The 19,935-nt window shown below is 35.6% G+C and overlaps 2 protein-coding genes across 4 annotated transcripts in view; both read left to right on the forward strand.

Annotated features, from left to right (window-relative positions):
• Window positions 1-19,935, forward strand: part of LOC127525858 (uncharacterized) — a 485,542-nt gene that overhangs the window by 394,285 nt on the left and 71,322 nt on the right. The gene's annotated exons all lie outside the window — the stretch shown is intronic.
• LOC114664543 (histone deacetylase 1) overlaps window positions 1-19,935 on the forward strand; it is a 681,169-nt gene that overhangs the window by 28,762 nt on the left and 632,472 nt on the right. For all 3 annotated transcript variants that reach the window (XR_007933430.1, XR_007933431.1, XM_028818704.2), the window contains exons 3-7: window positions 8,994-9,111; window positions 12,983-13,057; window positions 13,335-13,473; window positions 18,455-18,596; window positions 19,114-19,206. Coding sequence is in view for 1 of the 3 variants with exons in the window: in XM_028818704.2 (XP_028674537.1) it covers window positions 8,994-9,111; window positions 12,983-13,057; window positions 13,335-13,473; window positions 18,455-18,596; window positions 19,114-19,206 (567 nt within the window). In the remaining 2 variants the exon portion in view is untranslated. The remainder of the gene's footprint in view (window positions 1-8,993; window positions 9,112-12,982; window positions 13,058-13,334; window positions 13,474-18,454; window positions 18,597-19,113; window positions 19,207-19,935) is intronic.

A 19,935-nucleotide genomic window follows, 5' to 3' on the forward strand; every position in this document is an offset into this window, starting at 1 on the left:
CACTTGCCGGTACATCTGCCTATGATTTTAGCCTTAAGGGATGTTGGTGAAATAAGCAATTATTAGTTGAGCAGTCCAGTTTTCACATGTGGGTCATCCTGATTCCAACTTAATGGTTTGAATTGATTAATCAAAAGGCCATCAGTCTTTAACAGCCCAGGATTAGGAATATAGGAAGAGTAATTGGGTGATGCTCATCTCCAGCATGTATGTCCTTCGAGCCAAAGTGACAGTTATGAGAGTGTGTGGACTAGGAAGGAATATTGTTATGAGAAGATCTACTGGGAAAGAGATTGCTATGAGAAAGTCTGCGGGGCAAGGTAAAGGTTGTGAGAAAGTCCACAGGAACAGGTAACTGTTATGGAAAAAAAAGGTATTGAGCGAGGTCATTATCATGAGAAACTGTGTAAAATGGGATATTTTGAGATAAAAATTGTAATAAATATGAGGCTCGCCCCGAGCAGGGGGCTCACTTCATTAAACTGAGACAGGCTTTATGTGCACTGCTATGGTTTTATGTGCTTTGCAATAAAGTCTATTCTGACTGCTTATCCAGAGACACTATGTGTTTTTTTTTTGTTTTTTTTTTCTTTCTTTTCTGATGTGGATTTCTCCACGACAACTGGAAGAGCTGTGACAAAGAGAATGTACTGTTGATCATGCTTCTTAATGAACCCATCTTATGTTGTTTGGTCAAAAACTAGGTTTGGGGATCTGACCACTTTTGACAGGGCATACAGAAGACACGAGAAAAGCAATAAACACATGAGTTCATGTGCAAGGTTAAGTTGTCTTGGTAGGGTCAGATTAGAACATGCAGTTAGTGATGGTTTTTGCATCCAAACACAATGAAACAGTGAAAAAATATGGCCTTTTTTAACTGCCTAATTGACATCACTTCACTGCTTGGCCATCAAGAGCTTGCATTCAAAGGGCATGATGACCGTAGTGAATCTGCTAACAAGGGGAACTACAGAGATTCTGTCTTGGCCAAACACTTCCAGTCATCTTCTGTGTTTTCTGGCATGTCTCGTTCCATTCAAAAATAATTTGATTTCTGCTATTGCAGCCACTGTTGTTGCTGAAATCAAAGGTCACTTTTAAGCTGCTCACTTTTTACATGGCAAGTAGATGAGACAACTGTCATGCACAACTGTCTGTCATAGTTTGATATGTCGATACTACAGGTCAAAATCAGGAGCGATTGGTTGTATTTTTTTGATGTTTCAAGGTGTGAGATGCCAAGCCTGTCTAAATGAAAACGTGTAGGGCTACAATTACAAAGAAAAACTTGTGGTTCAAACCTTTGACGTGGCTGCTGTCATGGCTTCCTCCCTGAATGGACTTCGTGATAAACTTAAAGCAATAGCCTCCAGTGCAATGTTTGTACATTGCTATGCACACAAACTGAACCGTTGTTTCATGGGGCAAAATGCTTGTCTGAATCAGGAGTATTTTTTTTTAATCTCTCTCTGTGTTTGCCACATTTTTTTTTAATCTACCAAGAGGATTTCTTTTCTCGAGTCTACAGGGTATTCAAGGTTGCCCAGAAACACTCCTACTTGGTGGAACTTTACATCAGGAATAGTGAGCACTGTGGTGAACAACTATGATGGGCTCCTGCAGACTTTTGAAAAGATTATCAAAGATGAGACCATAGTAGATGGGAACAAACGCAATGCTGCTAAAGGCTTCTTAAGGGCACTGGAGGATTTTGAGGTTTTTTTTTTTTTTTCTTCTATGTTGAACACATACTGTACGTACATAACTCCCCAGAAACTGATGCGGTCTTTGACATTGTGCAGCAAAGGGCTATGGATGTTCTTCACTGCAAACAAAGAATTGAGAGTCTCCTTGCTTTTCCTAATGAGAAGAAGTCGGTGGAGGCTTTTCAGGCTGTTTATGCAAAAGCGGCAAATCTCCTGTGTGATCCTCAAATTAACCGTAGGCAGAAGTGTTGGTGTGTCACAATTCCAGGATTAGGCCTGGGTAAAAATATTGATTTTACAATTAATCTTTATTTTCATTTAAATAATTCATATCAATTCTTAAAGTGTCAAGATGGTTTCTGTGAATTTCTATCCTGCTTAATTACTATATGTAGATTTTTGCTTTTCTTCTTTTTTTGCTTCTGATGCAGTAGTTGTCGCTAATGTGTCTGTTAAGGCTTTCTACGGAAAAAAGCACTTTAATGACTAGCTCTTGCTGCAGGACACAGGATGGGGCAGAGACAGAGCTTGGGGTGCAGACATCTAACTATGCAAATGCAGATAACATTACATGGGTAGGTTTGTAGTACTAGGGTGTTGTACCATGTTAGCCATTATGAATGTAGTGAAAAGTCAAGCAAAATGACACTTTTTATTGGCTAACTAAAATGATTACAATATGCAAGCTTTCGGGGCAACTCAGGCCCCTTCTTCAGACAAGATGTAATCGGTCTGAAATCATAACCATGACTCTGTGTGTGTATGCCCCACTGAGCTCCAGCAGTCTTAACTTGTGACAGCTGAACATCCTGGGCAGCAGATTCTGACATCACAATCGCCTCTCACTAAATTAAAAATGACTGGGCAGATGTGTTGCAGACAAGCATGCTGCATGCCAGTCCCACCGGGAGCAGCCTCACTATGTATACAGTATGCAGAGATGGCTGGCCAGCAGCTGTTCCAAAAACCTTTCCAATGCTCTATTACATCACTTCACAGCATCAATCACAAGTTTGTGTGTTGGCAAGTCCAATAATTGTTGCTTCTCTTTAAGCACATGGCTAGCTGTACTGCTAAGGTGAAAAAAGTATACATCACACCTCACTTGCTCAGCCTGCTATACCAAAGTGAACATGTGGGAAAAGCAGCTGATGTCAAGTAATTGCGTAAACTGTACCATGTGGATCATAATAGCAGTGTTATCAGTCATAATATTTGGTTCTTTTTTCTTTTATATTAAACTAGCAAAATACTCGCGCTTCGCAGCAGAGAAGTAGTGTGTTGAAGAGGTTATGTAAACATATATATACATATACATACATATCTATATATACATATATATATATATATATATATATATATATATATATATATATATATATATATATATATATATATATATATAATACACACACACACACACATATATACATATATACATACATAAATAGTGTGTTGTAACACTGGCTGTGATTGTTACATGGGAGGGAGACGACAAATCACAGCTTCCCGCTTTCTAATTGGGCCTGTGATTGGTGCTTTGACTGATGCCTAGATCCCACAGTATCTCCCCTTAGGAGAGGCGTTAGGCAAGTGTAATTGAATAGTGGTGCTGCAAGTTTAGCTTTACACCTGTTTTTAAGGCTTATTGACTGAAAGGGGCTATCATGAAAAAAGTTAGGGCTTTGCTACAGGATACACCCTCCACAAGTTAAGGAAGTAAAAATAAAGGTATATATTTCTGTTTTATTTAAACCTTTTAAGTTTGTATGCATAGCCCCATTTGGCTGTTTTAAAAAGTCTTAAAAACAGGTGTAAAGATATTGACAATAAGCTACGCAAACCCATCAAGACATGGAATCGTTTAAATCAAGGCGCTGCGCTACCTTCTTCCAGATCGGCCCCAAGGTGTTCATATTTTTCCAAAGCAGTTCTGGTCTCCATCGGCATCTGTAGCTGAGTCGAAAAACACCATCCCATATTATTAGTTAACGATTAACACATTTCTAAATGTATTTTAAGCATACAATACAACTGCTAATATGTTGCGCTTATTTATCTGGTGTACCGACATTTTTGCGCGTTTAACGGCTGAAATCCAACGTGGTTTGTGCCCTTCAGAATGAAAACAGTTTGCATTTACCTTTTTAATAAAAGGCGAGCTTTTAAGCCTGAGAAATCACCCCGTAAATGCACACGTTTAATTGCACATGTGTTAATATGTATGCTAACACAGTATTAAAAGACACTCAACAATTAACGTCATTTACCTTCGTTCCCGCGTTTGAGTCGTGCTGTAAATCTCTTCCTTGTTTTCAGGGAAATTTGATGAAATGAGACAGATGTTTCCTGAGGAGGCATTCCAAAGTGTCTTGAAATGTTATGGCCATTTCTTTGATTCAGGGAGACAGAGATCAGAACTCTCAAGTCCTATATTCAAATTATGACTGGCAGGGCAACAGGGGTAAGCTGTGTTATTTTTTTGGTGGGCCTATCAGTTATAAGAAGCAGATCATGAATATGTGATACAGTACTTGCCAAATAATACAAAGAGAGTACACAAAATGTGTTTTGCCTTAGTTGGGGCTCATCAGGCTTCTCGCAACTGAGAGAACAAGGCGGATGTTTGCCGACTGGCTGACCAACCACAAACATTACCTGGTAGGTAGCCATCCAAATAATCAGATTGCAATTCAGACCTATGAAAATATATATGGTGATACAGTTAGCATTTTTGTAGCTGGAAATCCACAAAGGGAGAATATGAATCAGTTATGTTAAATTAGTTTTTTATTCCTGGGCTTTCAACTGTTATCAGGAATCATCATCAGAGGAAAATGATTAGACATACAGGAATCCAAGGCAATATAGAGCAAATTAGGAGGGGAAGGTAGATGGGTGTTGGGGGTACAGGGCTAATGAGATGGGGTTCTGAAGATGTCGCTCATAAAGTTTTATTTACTATGTGTATGTTCTTCTTTTCAAGCCTGCATACGCTGGGTTCATGTCGAAATGTCTGTTAATGGCGTTTTTATTGGATAACCACGATTCAGGCACTTTTAGTATTAGCCTTGAATTTTACTTGCACTTAAATGGGACTCAGTTCAAGTAAAATTCAGGGCTACTTTAAGATACTTAATTCATTTTCACTCTTTGTGGATTTCCAGTTGTACAGTTGACTGACTCCCTTGTTCGCTCATTAACAAAAAATTTCCCATTCAGTTAAAAAACTGAAATCTGACTGTAGGGTGTATCTAATGCAGTAGATATAGTATCTGCTAAGGACATTTTGATATATCGATTTTTAAAGATAAGGAGAAAACTAAATACCCCAAAATCTCAAGGGCTTTCACATATTTGATTCTGGTAATGTTATAGAAAATAAAAAAATATCCAACTTGTGTTTTTTTTGTTTTTTTTTAATTTGTTAATAATAATTCTATAACAAGTAATAGCACAGAGAAATGGAGCTTGCAGTTAATGCAAATTAATACTGTAAGCAAAAGAACACCACTGACAAAGCTGTGGCTGTAATCACACAAAGAAATGGGGCTGACGACAAGTGAAATAAGTGCCCTGTAAGGGATAAAGAGATGGATTGGCAAGCTTCGTGACAAATGAGCAGTGAAGTGGAAGACGGAATATTTGGCAAAGCCAAGATTCTTACTCTTGACCATATGCTGTAGTATGAAATGCATAACATTTCAAGCCAGATTGGGTTGTAGATACGTATAATTCAAAGAATGGGGTGGTGGTTAAATACCTGCAATATTATATAAAACTGGGGTGACCAGTTTAAGGTCACACACTATATTCTTCTACTGCAGATCAACTTCACCTGCCTGTACTCCATTTAGAAAAAACAAAAAACAACAACATTTATTTATATAGCACATTTTCATACAAATGATGTAGCTCAAAGTGCTTTACATAATGAAGAAAGAGAAAAAAGACGAAATAAATAAGATAATAGAATTAGGGAACACTAATTAACATAGAATAAAAGTAAGGTCCGATGGCCAGGGAAAAAGCAAAAAAAAAAAAACACCAGGCGGCTGGAAAAAAAAAAAAATCTGCAGGGGTTCCTAGGCCACGAGACCTCCCACCCCCCTCTAGGCATTCTACCTAACATCAAAGAACTCACAATCATTCCTCATTGTATTCAGGGTTCACATGGAAGAACTTGATGATGACTGGCATGTGGATGTCTGGCCTTTAATCCATCAATGTTGGGACATCACGGTGCTTTGATCAGGTGGTGGTGGCGTAGATTGCCACCATAGAAAACTGGAAAAAGAACAGAAGAGAAAGTAGGGGTTAGTAGGCCTACGGATTATGGAGCCACTAGGAATGATATTGATAATTAAATGCATATACAGAGTATCGGGATTAAACTAAAATGAAGCTATGAGATAGCCATGTTAAAATAATGAGTTTTTAGCAATTTTTTTAAAGTGCTCCACCGTATCAACCTGGCAAATTCCTATTAGCAAGCTATTCCAGATTTTAGGTGCATAACAGCAGAAGGGCGCCTCATCACTTCTTTTAAGTTTAGCTCTCAAAATAATAAGTACACACTCATTTGAAGATCTAAGGTTACGATTTGGAGTGTAAGGTGAAAGACATTCTGAAATATAGGACGGAGTGAAATAATTTAAAGCTTTGTAAACTATAAGCAGTATTTTAAAGTCAATTCTATATGACACACAGGTAACCAATGTAGTGACATCAAAACTGGAGAGATGTGCTCGGATTTTCTTTTCCTAGTTAAGATTCTTGCAGCTGCATTCTGCACTAGTTGCAATCAATTGATGTCTTTGTTTGGGTAGTCTTGAGAGGAGTGCGTTACAGTAATCTAGCCGACTGAAAACAAAAGCGTGAACTAGTTTCTCAGCATCTTGCAATGTTATAAGAGGTCTAACTTTTGCTATATTTCTTAAGTGAAAAAATGCTGTCCTAGTAATCTGACTAATATGTGATTTAAAATTTAGGTCAGAATCGATAGTTACCCCTAAATTCTTTACCTCCATCTTGACTTTTAATCCTAATGCATCACGTTTATTTCTAATAACCTCATTATAGCCAGTCACTAAAATTTCTGTTTTCTCCTTATTTAGTTTGAGAAAATTACTACTCATCCATTCAGAAACACAAGTAAGACATTGTGCCAGTGAATCAAGAGTGTCAGGGTTGTCAGGCACTATTGACAAATACAGCTGTGTGTCATCAGCATAACTGTGGTAACTCACGTTATGCCCCAAAATAATCTGACCTAATGGAAGCATGTACATCGAAAAGAGCAGCGGACCTAGGATAGATCCTTGTGGAACACCATATAGAATATCATGTGTCTTTGAAGTATAATTGCCACAATTAACAAAGAAAAATATTATGTACAGAAAAGTTTACCTTTGGCACTAAAACCGACACCCATTGTCTAAGAAAATTTCCAGGGTGAAGCCAGGTAACACAGCTAGTATTTCATATAACATTTGAAACAAGATTTGCTTTTTTTATATAATGGAGGAGTATTGGTCAAGCTTATATATAACAGCTACATTGCACTCTGTGCATGTGAAAGTGAATTCATGAAATTCACATAATCAGTAAATTTTACATTTTCTTTTTAAAAGGACAAACATCAGTGGTCACCTGCATTTACTTACTTAATATGCAATGTGAAACATTTGGCTTTAAATGCTTTCATTAGGATTTGCACATAATAAGAAAAATGATAAGGGAATGAAGACTACAGCTGAGCTGGAGCGGTCTCAAAAAAATGGAGATTATGCAATGTTGCTAAGCCAGTGTTATTGAGGATATGATAAAGAGAACAAGCACAATTGAGAACACTTGATTGAGTGAGTTAATCTAATTAATAACTTTGACTTTTTGTTGTCATTGGTTAATTTATTGAGTCTACAAGATAAGGCATTTCTGGTTTTAGGCTGTTCTGCAAATATGAAGTTGTAATTTATAGCAAATTAAAAAAAAAAAAAAATTACTTTACAATATAACTGAAAACCAACCACAAGCTTCCTGCACTGTCAGCTAGTAGTGTGAACCTCAGCAATCTCTGCATATTATGTTTCCCGTTGGTACAGAGGCCTTCCGTAGTCCATTGAATGAAGGAAGTTGTTTGTTAATTGTTGGCTAACCTGCTCAGATTAGAGGATTGCAGCATTTTTGTATACAAAAAAAGACAAAAAACGCTTGAATCCCAATCCAATTGACTTGCAGTATGATCAGCTAACATTTGTGCTGTTCAACAACTAGCGTAGACCAGTAGTAAGATGGTGACTTCTGACTATTACATGTGAAAGATTAACACTTTTTTTCATTTGTTTTGTTTTGATTCCCACTGAGGTTGGATATTTCTGGGCCTCAGGCCCATGAGATGAATCCATTTGTCAAGAACGTTTTTCCTTAGGTTATCTTGTCAGTCAGTGAGTCAAATAGTGACTGTGTGTGTGTGTGTGTATATGTATATATAATATATGTATATATAATATATATATATATATATATATATATATATATATATATATATATATATATATATACTGTATCTTTTTTTTTCTTTCTTTTTTTTTTTTTATAACTTTAAAGATGAAAATTAATGCCATAGTTTGCATAGGAGGTATAGCTATCCCCTCCTGGGTCTAGCATTCAGGGTTTGAATCATGTGCCTGCTTATCATCTGTGTTGCATTTGCAAATTCTTCTTTTATCTCACTGGTTTGGTCACTTATGTAATTCAGTTTACTTTTCTGTCTGTAAGTAGGTCACTTGGGTACTCAGATTTTCTTCCAACATCCCAAATACCTATATTTGATTGATTGGTGACTACAAATTGGTCCTTAATGGATGTAGGTATGTATGTGCACCTAGTCCTGAGATTTTCCTGTCCTACACACAGAAGTACAAGTTAAGCTTCAGGCCCCCAGGAAGACTTTATTGTGCTCTTTCATTATACTACAAATCAACAGATAATTATAGTTGTACTTAGTTTCTACATGTTTGTGCTCTCAGCTGGTCAGCAATATTATGTAATTTAAAAATATTAAGAAAAAAATGTAAAATATTTTAAGAAAGTAAGGTTATGATTAATGATGATCTGTACTAAAAGTGATTATTCAGCACTTTCAGATGAAGATACTTATAGGTCATAAGAGTGTTGTTATCTAGGATGACCTGTACAACCTTCATAATAAATGGATTTTTTTGCATGTCCTTTTCTTTTTATCATTAAAGCCCAATAAATGTGTGTTCCTTGATCTTTTAGCGTCCACATAAAGCCAATGCAGATGAAATGACTAAATACCACAGTGATGACTACATCAAGTTTCTAAGATCAATTCGTCCGGACAATATGTCAGAGTACAGTAAACAGATGCAGAGGTGTAAGTAGTTAATTTATAAAGTTTCTGTATTTTTTTTTTTTTTTTTTAAGTGTGATGTCTGAAATTGGAGATTGACACTGGATATTTTTTGGAAACATTGTTTAATTACCCTATATTATTCAGTTAAAGTATTGCATTTGCTGACTAACCATGATATCAAATGAAAAAAATTCAGTATTGTATAAAATTTTTACATGTAGTGCGACCTTCATAAATATTGAAATACATGAAAAGATTTCCATGTTAACCAGTTACAACAGAGAAAACAATACAAGATTTGAATCTAAGTAGTATCTTCAGGGAATTGAAGACAAAAGAATAGTGAGCTGTTTTTGACTTTAGACTCAACTAAGAGGACTCCTCAATTAAGTAACTGGCTGCTCCAAAGTTGCACTGTGTGGATGTATGCATGAGGGTGCAAGGCTGTTTTCTGCCTTGTGCCCAGTACTTAAGGAATTTGCTCTGGCACTTCATGACAATGAATTGGATTTTGAGAATATTTTGTTATTTTAAAAAACAATCTATATATTAAGAAGGAATCGGTTTACAAATGTTATGGCTTAGATTAATTAATTTAAAGGAGCCTTTACAACAAAGACAGGCCATTTACTCACGTAACAGATTAGTCATGTGGAGAGGGAAAAAAAAGGACACCAGCTTTTGTTTCTTGATTATGGTAAACAAATACAAAATAAACCAATTTTACAATTTTTTTTTTAAATCTTGCAATTAGTGTGCTCAAGTATACAGCATCTTCAGAAAGCATTCAGATCCCTTCAATTTTTAGACATTTTGTTATTTTGTGGCTTTGTGCTAAAATCACTTAAATAATTTTTTTCTCTTATCAAGTAATACTAAGTAACCCAGGGTAACAACGCAAAAACAAGATTTTAGAAATTTTTCAAAATGTATCAAAAATAAAAACTAGAGTTCACATTGATACAAATATTCAGACCCTTTATTCAGTGCTTCATGGAAACACCTTTGGCGGTGATAATGGCCTAGAGTCATCTTGGATATGATGCAACAAGCTACACACACCTGGATTTGTGTATTTTCTTCGGCTCTTGTTCAGAAAGCGGTCACCATTTGGTTGTTTCACAATAATTAAGATTAGGTATATAAGTAGGTTTCACATTTCTGCTATCATTTTAGCCTTAAAATAATGACTTCACATCAGGGACCTATTTTATTGACCTTAAGGTTAGTGTTTGGGCGAGGGGAAGGCTGTCTCAAGTGGTTTCCGCTTTCTGAACAAGACCCATTTTCTTCCATTCTTCTATGCTGATCCTCTCTTACTCTCATGTGGGATGGAGAATGTCAATAGACAGCTATTTTCAGGTCTATCCAAAGATTTTCGATTGGGTTAAAGTCTTGGCTCTGGGCCACTTGAGGATATTCAAAGAGGTGAGCCTAAGCCACTCCTGTGTTATCTTTGCTTAGTGGTTAGGGTCATTATCCTGTTGAGAAGTGAACCTTCTGCCCATAGAGCTGTGGAGCAGTATATCTCTGTACTTTATTCTGTTCAGCTTTCCCTCCACCATGACTAGTATCCCAGTCCCTACAACTGTAAAATAACCTCATAGCATGATGCTGCCACCTCTTGGAATGTTCTTGCTCAGTTGCTCAGGCGATGAGCTATGCCTACTTTCCTCCAAATGTGATGCTTAGAATTGAGGCCATTGAGGTTCAGTCTTGGTTTCATCAGACCAAAGAATCTTGTTTTCTCATAGTTTGAGTCATTCATTTTTTGCAGGCTTCAATGTGTTGTTTCACTGCTGTGCCATAAAGCTGATTAGTGGAGTGTTGCAGTGTGGTTGTCCTTCTGGAAGTGTCGCATACAGTTTCTTCAGAGCTCAGCCAGAGTGACAATTCAGTTCTTGGTTACCTCACCAATGGCCCACTCACACTTGAGCATTTGTTTAGCATTTTTCAAGTTTTTCAGTGGCTTTTTTGAAGCATTTTCAAAGAAGTGTTTAGTAGGGAAAAAATTATTTACATTATTTGCATGTGTGAGTGAGGCATTATGTTTTGAGGTGATTGTTGTGTCTCCAAATTATCTACTGTTACTTGAGTGATTTTATTTTAGTGAAGGTTGGAGCTAAATGCTATTTCCAGTGTAGATTTAGACTCTACTCATTTGAATGTCGACTGAGATTGTTTATGGGTGATGTAGGGATAAATGATTTCTCAAATTTGATGTGTTACAACAATACTTAACTTCTGAGTTGCACAGCCTACATATGATGTTGCTTTTGTCCAGTTATCCAAGTGTATTAGCAACATCTACTGGACTGGATGCAAAAATCTACATATAGTATTTGAGGAGGATAGAGAGTTACAAGATCGATCTTGACACTTTAAGAATCAATATTGAATCGTTTAAATGAAAAAGAATGATTAATCGGAAAATCATTATTTTTACCCAAGCCTATCATTTAGTTATTTGCTGAATGCATTTCGAAAGAGTATGATCATTGCATTGCAGCAGCCCATGTTCACCTGGGGACTCAGATAGTGGATTTCAAAAGGGGATGAATGTTATATACTTCATACAGAACTAAACATATTATTTGAAAAGTATTACTGACATATTTCCAGTTTTCACTTTTAAAATTGGAAGTAATACTCACACTAACTAATACCACTCAATCCAGAAATGCATGAGTGAAACACGTTTATCCCATACATTGATGGTGTGTGGAAGAAATGTCATCTCTTTGTTACCACTCTCCTGTATGTCAAACATCTGTATCAAACTTTTACCTGATTAAAACTAAATGCATATCTATAACTTTTGTTGCGTTCTTCTCATTTGGCTGCAAATGATGCGAGTACCTTAATCTGTCCTTTAATAGATGTTGCTAGATGAGTGAAGCATGTATTTGCATGTCAACACTGCCCTTTTTTCTGTTTCAGTGAGCTGCTTCAGTGGCACTGACTTTCTGTAAAAATGCTTTCAAAATGTACTTTTGTTTTATTCGACCAGAGTTTTATAAGCATTACTTTTGATTCAATGGAACAAGCAATTGGCTGAAAATGCTCCATGCAGGAATTTTCAAAGCCCTTTCCTGCTAAAATGCTTAGGTGTGAAAAGTGTCATTGAATACAATGGCAAATAACGTTTCAAGCTGTTTAGGAGCATTGTAGTCTAACACTAAAACATTAGAAAAATGATTAGTTGTGAGTGGGCCTTTATTAAAGCCCCTCTCCCTGACTGCTCAGTCTGGCCAAGCAGATAACCCAAAGAAGAGTTGTGGTTGTTTCATACTTATCCATTTTGGATGCTACAATGTTCTTGAAACCTCCAGTGCCTTTTTGGTAACCTTTCCCAGATGAGTAGTTTCTGATACATGGCTTCAAATTAGTGCAGTATGCATCATTGGCTTAGTTGCTTTGTTTTTGTTTGTAAAGCATGCCTGGAGAATTATATATTCGTTAGCAAAAAGCTTCCCTCACATAAGCTTCTAGTTTTATTAAAACGGGGTAAAGCATTATTTCTCGACTTTTACTATACATGAGAACTGGATAAATAAAACCTCTTAAAGTGTTTTTGTGTATATATATTTGACAAAGGGTAAAAATGACTGTCTTCCAACATTGTTTGTTAAATAAATACACTTTGTTCGCATTAATGGGTGATGGCAACACCATGAAAAATTGAAATAAATGGATTTTAAAAAATTAGTGTGTGTAATGACCCTTTGAAAATTGAATAATTTACATTTGATCTTTTAATGTAGTAAGACAAGAAACCTCAGATCCTCTCACTAACTTATTAAATGTTTTTTTAACATACTTTAGCTAGAATGTTTCAATTTTTTTCTTTTTTGTGTATACATGGATCTTTTTTGCCTCCTTCTGTTTTCAGTTAATGTAGGAGAGGATTGCCCTGTGTTTGATGGTCTTTTTGAATTCTGCCAGCTGTCTGCTGGTGGCTCAGTAGGTAAGAATGTATAGCTTTCTTTGAATTATTTATTTGGGTTTCTTAGTTATCATTTTATGTAGAGAAAAAAGTCATTGCCATCCTATAATGTGTTTATTACTTTCATCAGTATTATAATTTTTCAGTTTTTACAGCATAGTGCACACATTTGCACATTACCTGTTTCAGTGTGTAAAAATCTGTCACCTTTTCAACATAAGCCTATTTTTTCCTTCACTGAAGTTTTTTCCTATTTTTAAAATTGCTTAAGAATAATCATTGATCTTTTCTTTTCTAGCTGGAGCAGTTAAACTGAACAAGCAACAAACCGATATTGCTGTCAACTGGGCTGGAGGATTACATCATGCTAAGAAATCAGAAGCTTCTGGATTTTGTTATGTTAATGATATTGTACTTGCAATCCTTGAATTGTTAAAGTAAGTCATAGAATAACTGTAAGAGTAAATTACTACTTAGCAACTTAGTATGAATTCCTCATTTGTTGAATTTAAGTTGAGTTGTACTTGTTTCACTTGTTACTTATGAGGTACTCTGCTCTTCTGTTAAACATATCTTGATTCTTTTATCCACTGACTGACTTTAACTTTTTTGAAATGCTACAGTATAAAATGAGAATTAAATACTATTTAATCTATGAAATCATTGGTAATTATGTTAAATATTGCAGTTTAATTTTCATAGACATTTTGGGGACCTTGCAAATTAGCAGTGTTTTGAGTCTTGGCCCCTGTGAAACTTTATCCTTTTACCTTTCATTTTGCATCAGGCTTAATCACATAATTGCTATTATTGAAGTTTTAATATTTGGATGGTCCTTATTGACTTTAGTGCACTTCCGCTGCAATAGAATTGTGATCATCGTGTCTTGCAACTGGAGAATCCTTGTGTTTAGCCTGCTTGTTTGATTTCAGCTGCTACTTAAGTGATTTAAATATCTGTTTCAGGCAGGAGGTGCTAATTTGGTTTGTTACTCTTCATCTTTTGTAAACAAGTGATCTGAAGATTTTAATTTGGAAAAAATCACTTATTGAAAGCTAGTGGGTTCTAATTTACAGAAAATGAATACAGTGGAAGAAAGTAGGGTTTGTCTGTCTGTAGGAAAGAAAGGATTTATATGTTATCTACAGTGGAATGCAAAAGTTTGCACCCATGCTTAAAATGTCTGTTACTGTGAATAGTTAAGTGAGCAGAAAATGAACTGATCACCAAAAGGCATAAAGTTAAAGATAAAACATTTTTTTCAGCATTATGCAAGATTACTGTATTGTTTTTATTTTGTAAAATTGAATGGTGAAAAAAGGAAAGGAGAGCCATGCAAAAGATTGGGCACACTAAGATTTTTGAGGTCTGAGATAACTTTTACCAAGGTCTCAGACCTTCATTAGCTCGTTAGGAATATGGCTTGTTCACAGTCATCATTTGGAAACCCCAGGTGATGCAAATTGCAAAGCTGTATAAATTCTGACTCCTCAAACCTTGTCCCAACAATCAGAAGCCATAGGCTCCTCTAAGCAGCTCCCTAGCACTCTGAAAAATAAAATAATTGATGCTCACAAAGCAGGAGAAGGCTACAAGAAGATAGCAAAGCGTTTTCAGACAGCTGTTTCCTCAGTTCTTAATGTTATTAAGAAATGGCAGTTAACAGGAATGGTAAAGGTGAAGTTGAGTTCTGGAAGACCAAGAAAGCTTTACATAAAAACTGCTTGTTGGATTGCATTTGACTGCAAAAGACCTTCAGGAAGATTTAACAGACTCTGGCGTGGTGGTGCACTGTTCTACTATGCATTGACACCCAAACAAATATGGCCTTCGTGGTAAAGTCAGCAGAAGAAAAAGAAAAAGTTTGCAAGTGAACATCTAAACAAGCCTTATGTATTCCAGAAGTTAAAATAGAACTTTTTGGCCACAATGTGCAAAGGTATATGTGGAGAAAAAAGGGTGCTGAATTCCAGGAAAAGAACACCTCTCCAAATATTAAGCATGGGGTGGATCGATCATGCTTTCGGCTTGTGTTGCAGCCAGTGGTACAGGGATCATATCATTGGTAGAGGGAAGAATGGATTCAAATAAATACCAGAAAATTCAAAAGCAAACATTGCACCATTGTAAAAAAAGCTGAAATTAAAAAGAAGATGGGTCCTACAACAGGATAATAATCCAAAACACACCTCAAGAGCATCTTTAAGAGGCGCAAGCTGAAATTTTTGCCTTGGCCCTCACACTCCTCCAACCTAAACATTTGTGAAAATCTGTGGATAGATCTCAAAACAGCAGTGCATACAGGACGACCCAAGAATCTTGCCGAATTAGAAGCCTTTTGCATGGACGAATGTGCGAAAACACCCCAAGTAATAATTAAGACTGTTAGCTGGCTATAAAAAGTGTTTACAAACTATGACATTTGCCAAAGAGGGTGTTACTAAGTACTGAACATGTCGGGTGCCAGAACTTTCGCTTCGGGCCCTTTTCATTTTTTTGATACTTTTTTTTTACCTGTGAATGATGTAAATAAAAAATCGGCATGGCCTCCCCTAGACTTTCTCGTATATTCCGATATAGGGATGGATATTTGAGGAGTAAACCACAAGACAAGGATTATATTTTTATATTAGGTACATTAAAGAACCATCAAAATCAAATTAATATATTAAACAATTATTATAAAAATAAAGGTGAATATGAATAAATTGAAATGTACTTACCAAATAGTTAAATCCTGTTCACTTATAAAAGGTAAAACGTCGCAATCTAAAAGAAAAACAGTGGTATAATAAAGCCTGTTTTGCAGAATAATAACATATTGCTGACTCACTAGCGTGAACTGACAAAATGACTGATAATGGCGAATATATGTACTTAAAAAGCTGTTGAGTAGAAGAAGGTGTAATTACCTACATGAAAACGGTTGCGCATTGACAATTGCACACTGCAATCTGCTCGATTGGTTAAAATAATTACAATTGCAAATAGAGGGTTCCACTGTTATAAGATTTTGTAGATTTCTTTTGTCTGTGTTACCAATAGATTAATAACATTTTTTTCTCATTAGTCTCTAGTAATATAAATGTTGTTTTCAATGAGTGCAAGAATATAGGTAGGTATTTCCAGTAAAATATTAAAATAACATAATATAAATAAAATATTTTTATTGAAGATGAATACATATTATAGAGACCTGTATGGCATCAATTTGCTGTACCTATGCACTTTGGTAGAAGCTACTACAGTAAACACCTGGGGCCTCGTGTTTAAACGGTGCGGAGGTACAAAAATGTTGCGTACGCCCGTTTCCACGCTCACATGTATAAAAACTAAACTTGGTGTAAAGCCATGCTCATTCTCATGCCAGCTCTAACCATAGCATACGCAAGTTTTCAGCTCGGTTTTGCCAACTGGCAGCACCTAGCGTCAATGCGGTGCTACTGTTCCTTAGGTGGCATCCCTTTATTTTTTTTAGATTCACATCCCTGACACAGCTTTATCAAATACGCTAACATTAACCGCATATCATTTTTTACTAACATATAAGAGAAAGTAAAAATGTAATCTTGCTTAAAACATTATAGAGATGTGGCATCTTTAACTTTAAGCCTTTTGGTGATCAGTTCCACTTCTTTTCACTTAACTGTTCATAATAGCACGCATTTTAAGCAGGGGTGCTCAAACATTTGCAATCCAGTATATATTTTATTTCTAATTGTGTATATTAATGCATTAAGGCAAATCATGGAACTAAAAAACATGAAGTGTAAAAAGAGAACTATAAATATTTACTCAAATTTGATTACACCTGGTATTTTATATGTAGTGTATAGGAAGGAGATTGTAATGTTTTATTTTATGTATACAATTCCCTCCATAATTATTGGCAGTCCTGAGAAAGATGAGTAAAATATTCATCTTTTGGTGAATTACCTTAATATCACTTTGACGAAAATGAGAGAAATCCTCATTAAGTATGTTTTTTTTTTTTTTTTTTTTTAACCAAAACCATGTTTCACAATTATTGGCATATATGCATTTATTACTTTGTGCTGTTTTATTGGCAAAGAGAGGTTGTACAGATTCTTCTCCTATAAGATTGAGACATGTAGAGCAGGCAACCTGAGCTCATTCCTCTTTACAAAGTTTCTCCAGACTATCCAGGGTCCTAGGTCCTTTCTTCTATTCAGCTCACACCACAGGTTTTCAATGGGTTTTAGGCACAGACATTGAGAGAGCCATGGCACAAGCTTGATTTTTGTGTTCCTTTAAACATTTTTATTTGATCTGGACATATTTTATGAATCATTGTCCTGATGCAAGATCCAACGACAACCCAGTTTTAGTTTTTTGGCATAGGCAGCCAGTTTTAAATTTCCTGGTGTTTCATGGAGTCCATAATGCCATGTACACTAACTAGGCTCCCAGGGCCTGTAGAAAACAAAATAGCCCCACAACATTCCAGAGACTTCACCATACTTGAAAGTGGAGATAAGGTTCACTTCTGCTTAGCCATCCTTCTTTTTATATCAAACCCACCTTGAGTGTTTTTTGACAAAAAGCGAACTTTTGCTTTGTCTAACCATAAAGTATGGTTCAAATCAGCATTCCAGTAGCATTTATCAAATTGCAGGTGCTGACAGCAAAGACTTTTTTTCTGGCATGCCTTCCAAATAATTTGTTGGAATGAAGGTGGCATCTGATGGTAGTTTGAGACTTGGTGACTCCAAAATGCTACTTTTTCTGTATTTCTCCAGCAATGATCCTTGGGGATTTTTTTAACCTCTCATACCATCCTTCTCACAGGACATGGGGGCAAAATAAACTTGGGTCCTCTTTCAGGCAAGTTTCTCACAGTTCCTGTTGATTTAAACTTTACCAGTTATTACCCTAACTGTAGATGTAGGATCTTTCAAGCAAATAGTTATGTTTTATACCCATTCCCTGACAAGTGAAGGTCAAAATACACTTTTCCTTCACTTAAATTTTGTGTTCTCTTATCTTTCACATATTGACTAATGAATAAGGGAATTTGGCCTCTGTGCAACCTCATATTTATACCACAGTGACACAGGAAGTCATGCAATACTTCTTGAAACTCTAATCAGCTTAAAAAACTAAGATGTAAATGGGGGGAAAAAAATATTCTGTTACACATTGTTCATAAGAGTTTCTAGGGGTGCCAATAATTATGGCACATTTGGTTTTGTTAAAATATTTCTTGATGAGGGATTATTTTTCCTCATTAATAAATTTACTTATATTAAAGTTTGGAATTCTCATTTTGTTCAGTGTGAGATGAAAGTATTTTATCAAACGGTAATTTTTTTATGCGTTTTTACTCATCTTTGCCAGGGAGCTATTAATTGCAGAGGGGACTGTGTATTGTTTTGTAATGTTCTTGCTACTTCATAGGTATCATCAGAGGGTCTTGTATATTGACATTGATATTCACCATGGAGATGGGGTGGAAGAAGCTTTTTACACAACAGACCGTGTCATGACAGTGTCATTTCATAAATATGGAGAATATTTCCCGGGAACTGGAGACCTCAGGGTAAGCGGTTTTCTTTTGTAGTTAAGACATCTTTTATTGAAGATTTGTTTTTCTTTCTTCAAAATCATAAAATAAAGAATGGACAGCAGTGTTGGAGGTATTGCTTGACAGCTCTAGAGGTTCCAGTCTGTCTCTTGGTAAAATTAGCATTTTTTCCTATTGTGTGTGTGCATATTTTTCAGGATATTTTGACTTTCCTTCATGTCCCAGTGATGTGTAGAATAGGTTGATTGGTGACTCCACATTCTGTCGAGAATTTACTTCGGACCTTACTCCTTTCTATGTTAATTAATGTTGTAATTAATGTATTTTAATTTCTTATTTTGTCTTTTATTTTTCTTCTCTTCATTATGTAAAGCACTTTGAGCTACTTTTTGTATGAAAATGTGCTATATAAATAAATGTTGTTGTTCTTTCTTTGCATGCAACAACTCCTCACCTCCAAAGCTAACCCTGTATGGGTATAGGTAGCTTTAGAAAATGGATACATTGTTAACATTTCTTGCGTTCATTTCAGGATATTGGTGCAGGCAAAGGCAAGTACTATGCCGTGAATTATCCACTGAGAGATGGGATAGATGACGAGTCTTATGAAGCCATATTTAAACCAGTAAGATTCTGAATTCACTTTTTACAAAAAAACATTTTTAATGTGTTAAGTAATTGTAGAGTAGGTTAGTATGAATTGTGTTGCTTGCATTTAAGGAATTTTTTTGTTGGAAGTCTATTTGAAAAGGTTTACTGAACACTAAATAAACAACATAATGCATACAATTTAAATTATAAATATTGTGTATGCTGTTCATGCAGTTCATTATTATTTTTCTTATTGTGCTGTTTATTTAGTTTTACTTGTTCTCTACTAAAGGCAGCTTCTTTTGGGCTACTTGCAGCTTAGGTCATTTACTAATACAATTCATGTAAAAAATAAATGATAATAAAGATGAATGTACTACATAAAGGTTTTAATGGCAGATTACACACATTTTTTTTCATTACTTTTATCTGATTTTTTTTTTTTATTATTGACATTTTTATGGAACTTGTCATCCACATTTGATGATTGGAAGGGACATATTTCAGAGAGGTAAAACTCCTTATTTTAAGCCATAAGAGAGTCTTGTATATTTTAAGAACCACCATATCAGAAAACAAACATTTGAGAGTATATAATGTATGTATATGGTTAACATTTTTCATAAAATCTATTTTTATGTCCTTCCAATGCAAGAAATCAACTTGTCTGCCAAGCTTCGTGATGTTTGACTCTTTCAGTCATTCATTTCTTTCATATACTGCTAGTACAGTTAGCTGAGATGAGGAAGACATGAATTTTTCA

The sequence above is a fragment of the Erpetoichthys calabaricus genome, chromosome 14 (genome assembly GCF_900747795.2).
Source record: "Erpetoichthys calabaricus chromosome 14, fErpCal1.3, whole genome shotgun sequence".
Lineage (NCBI taxonomy): Eukaryota > Metazoa > Chordata > Cladistia > Polypteriformes > Polypteridae > Erpetoichthys > Erpetoichthys calabaricus.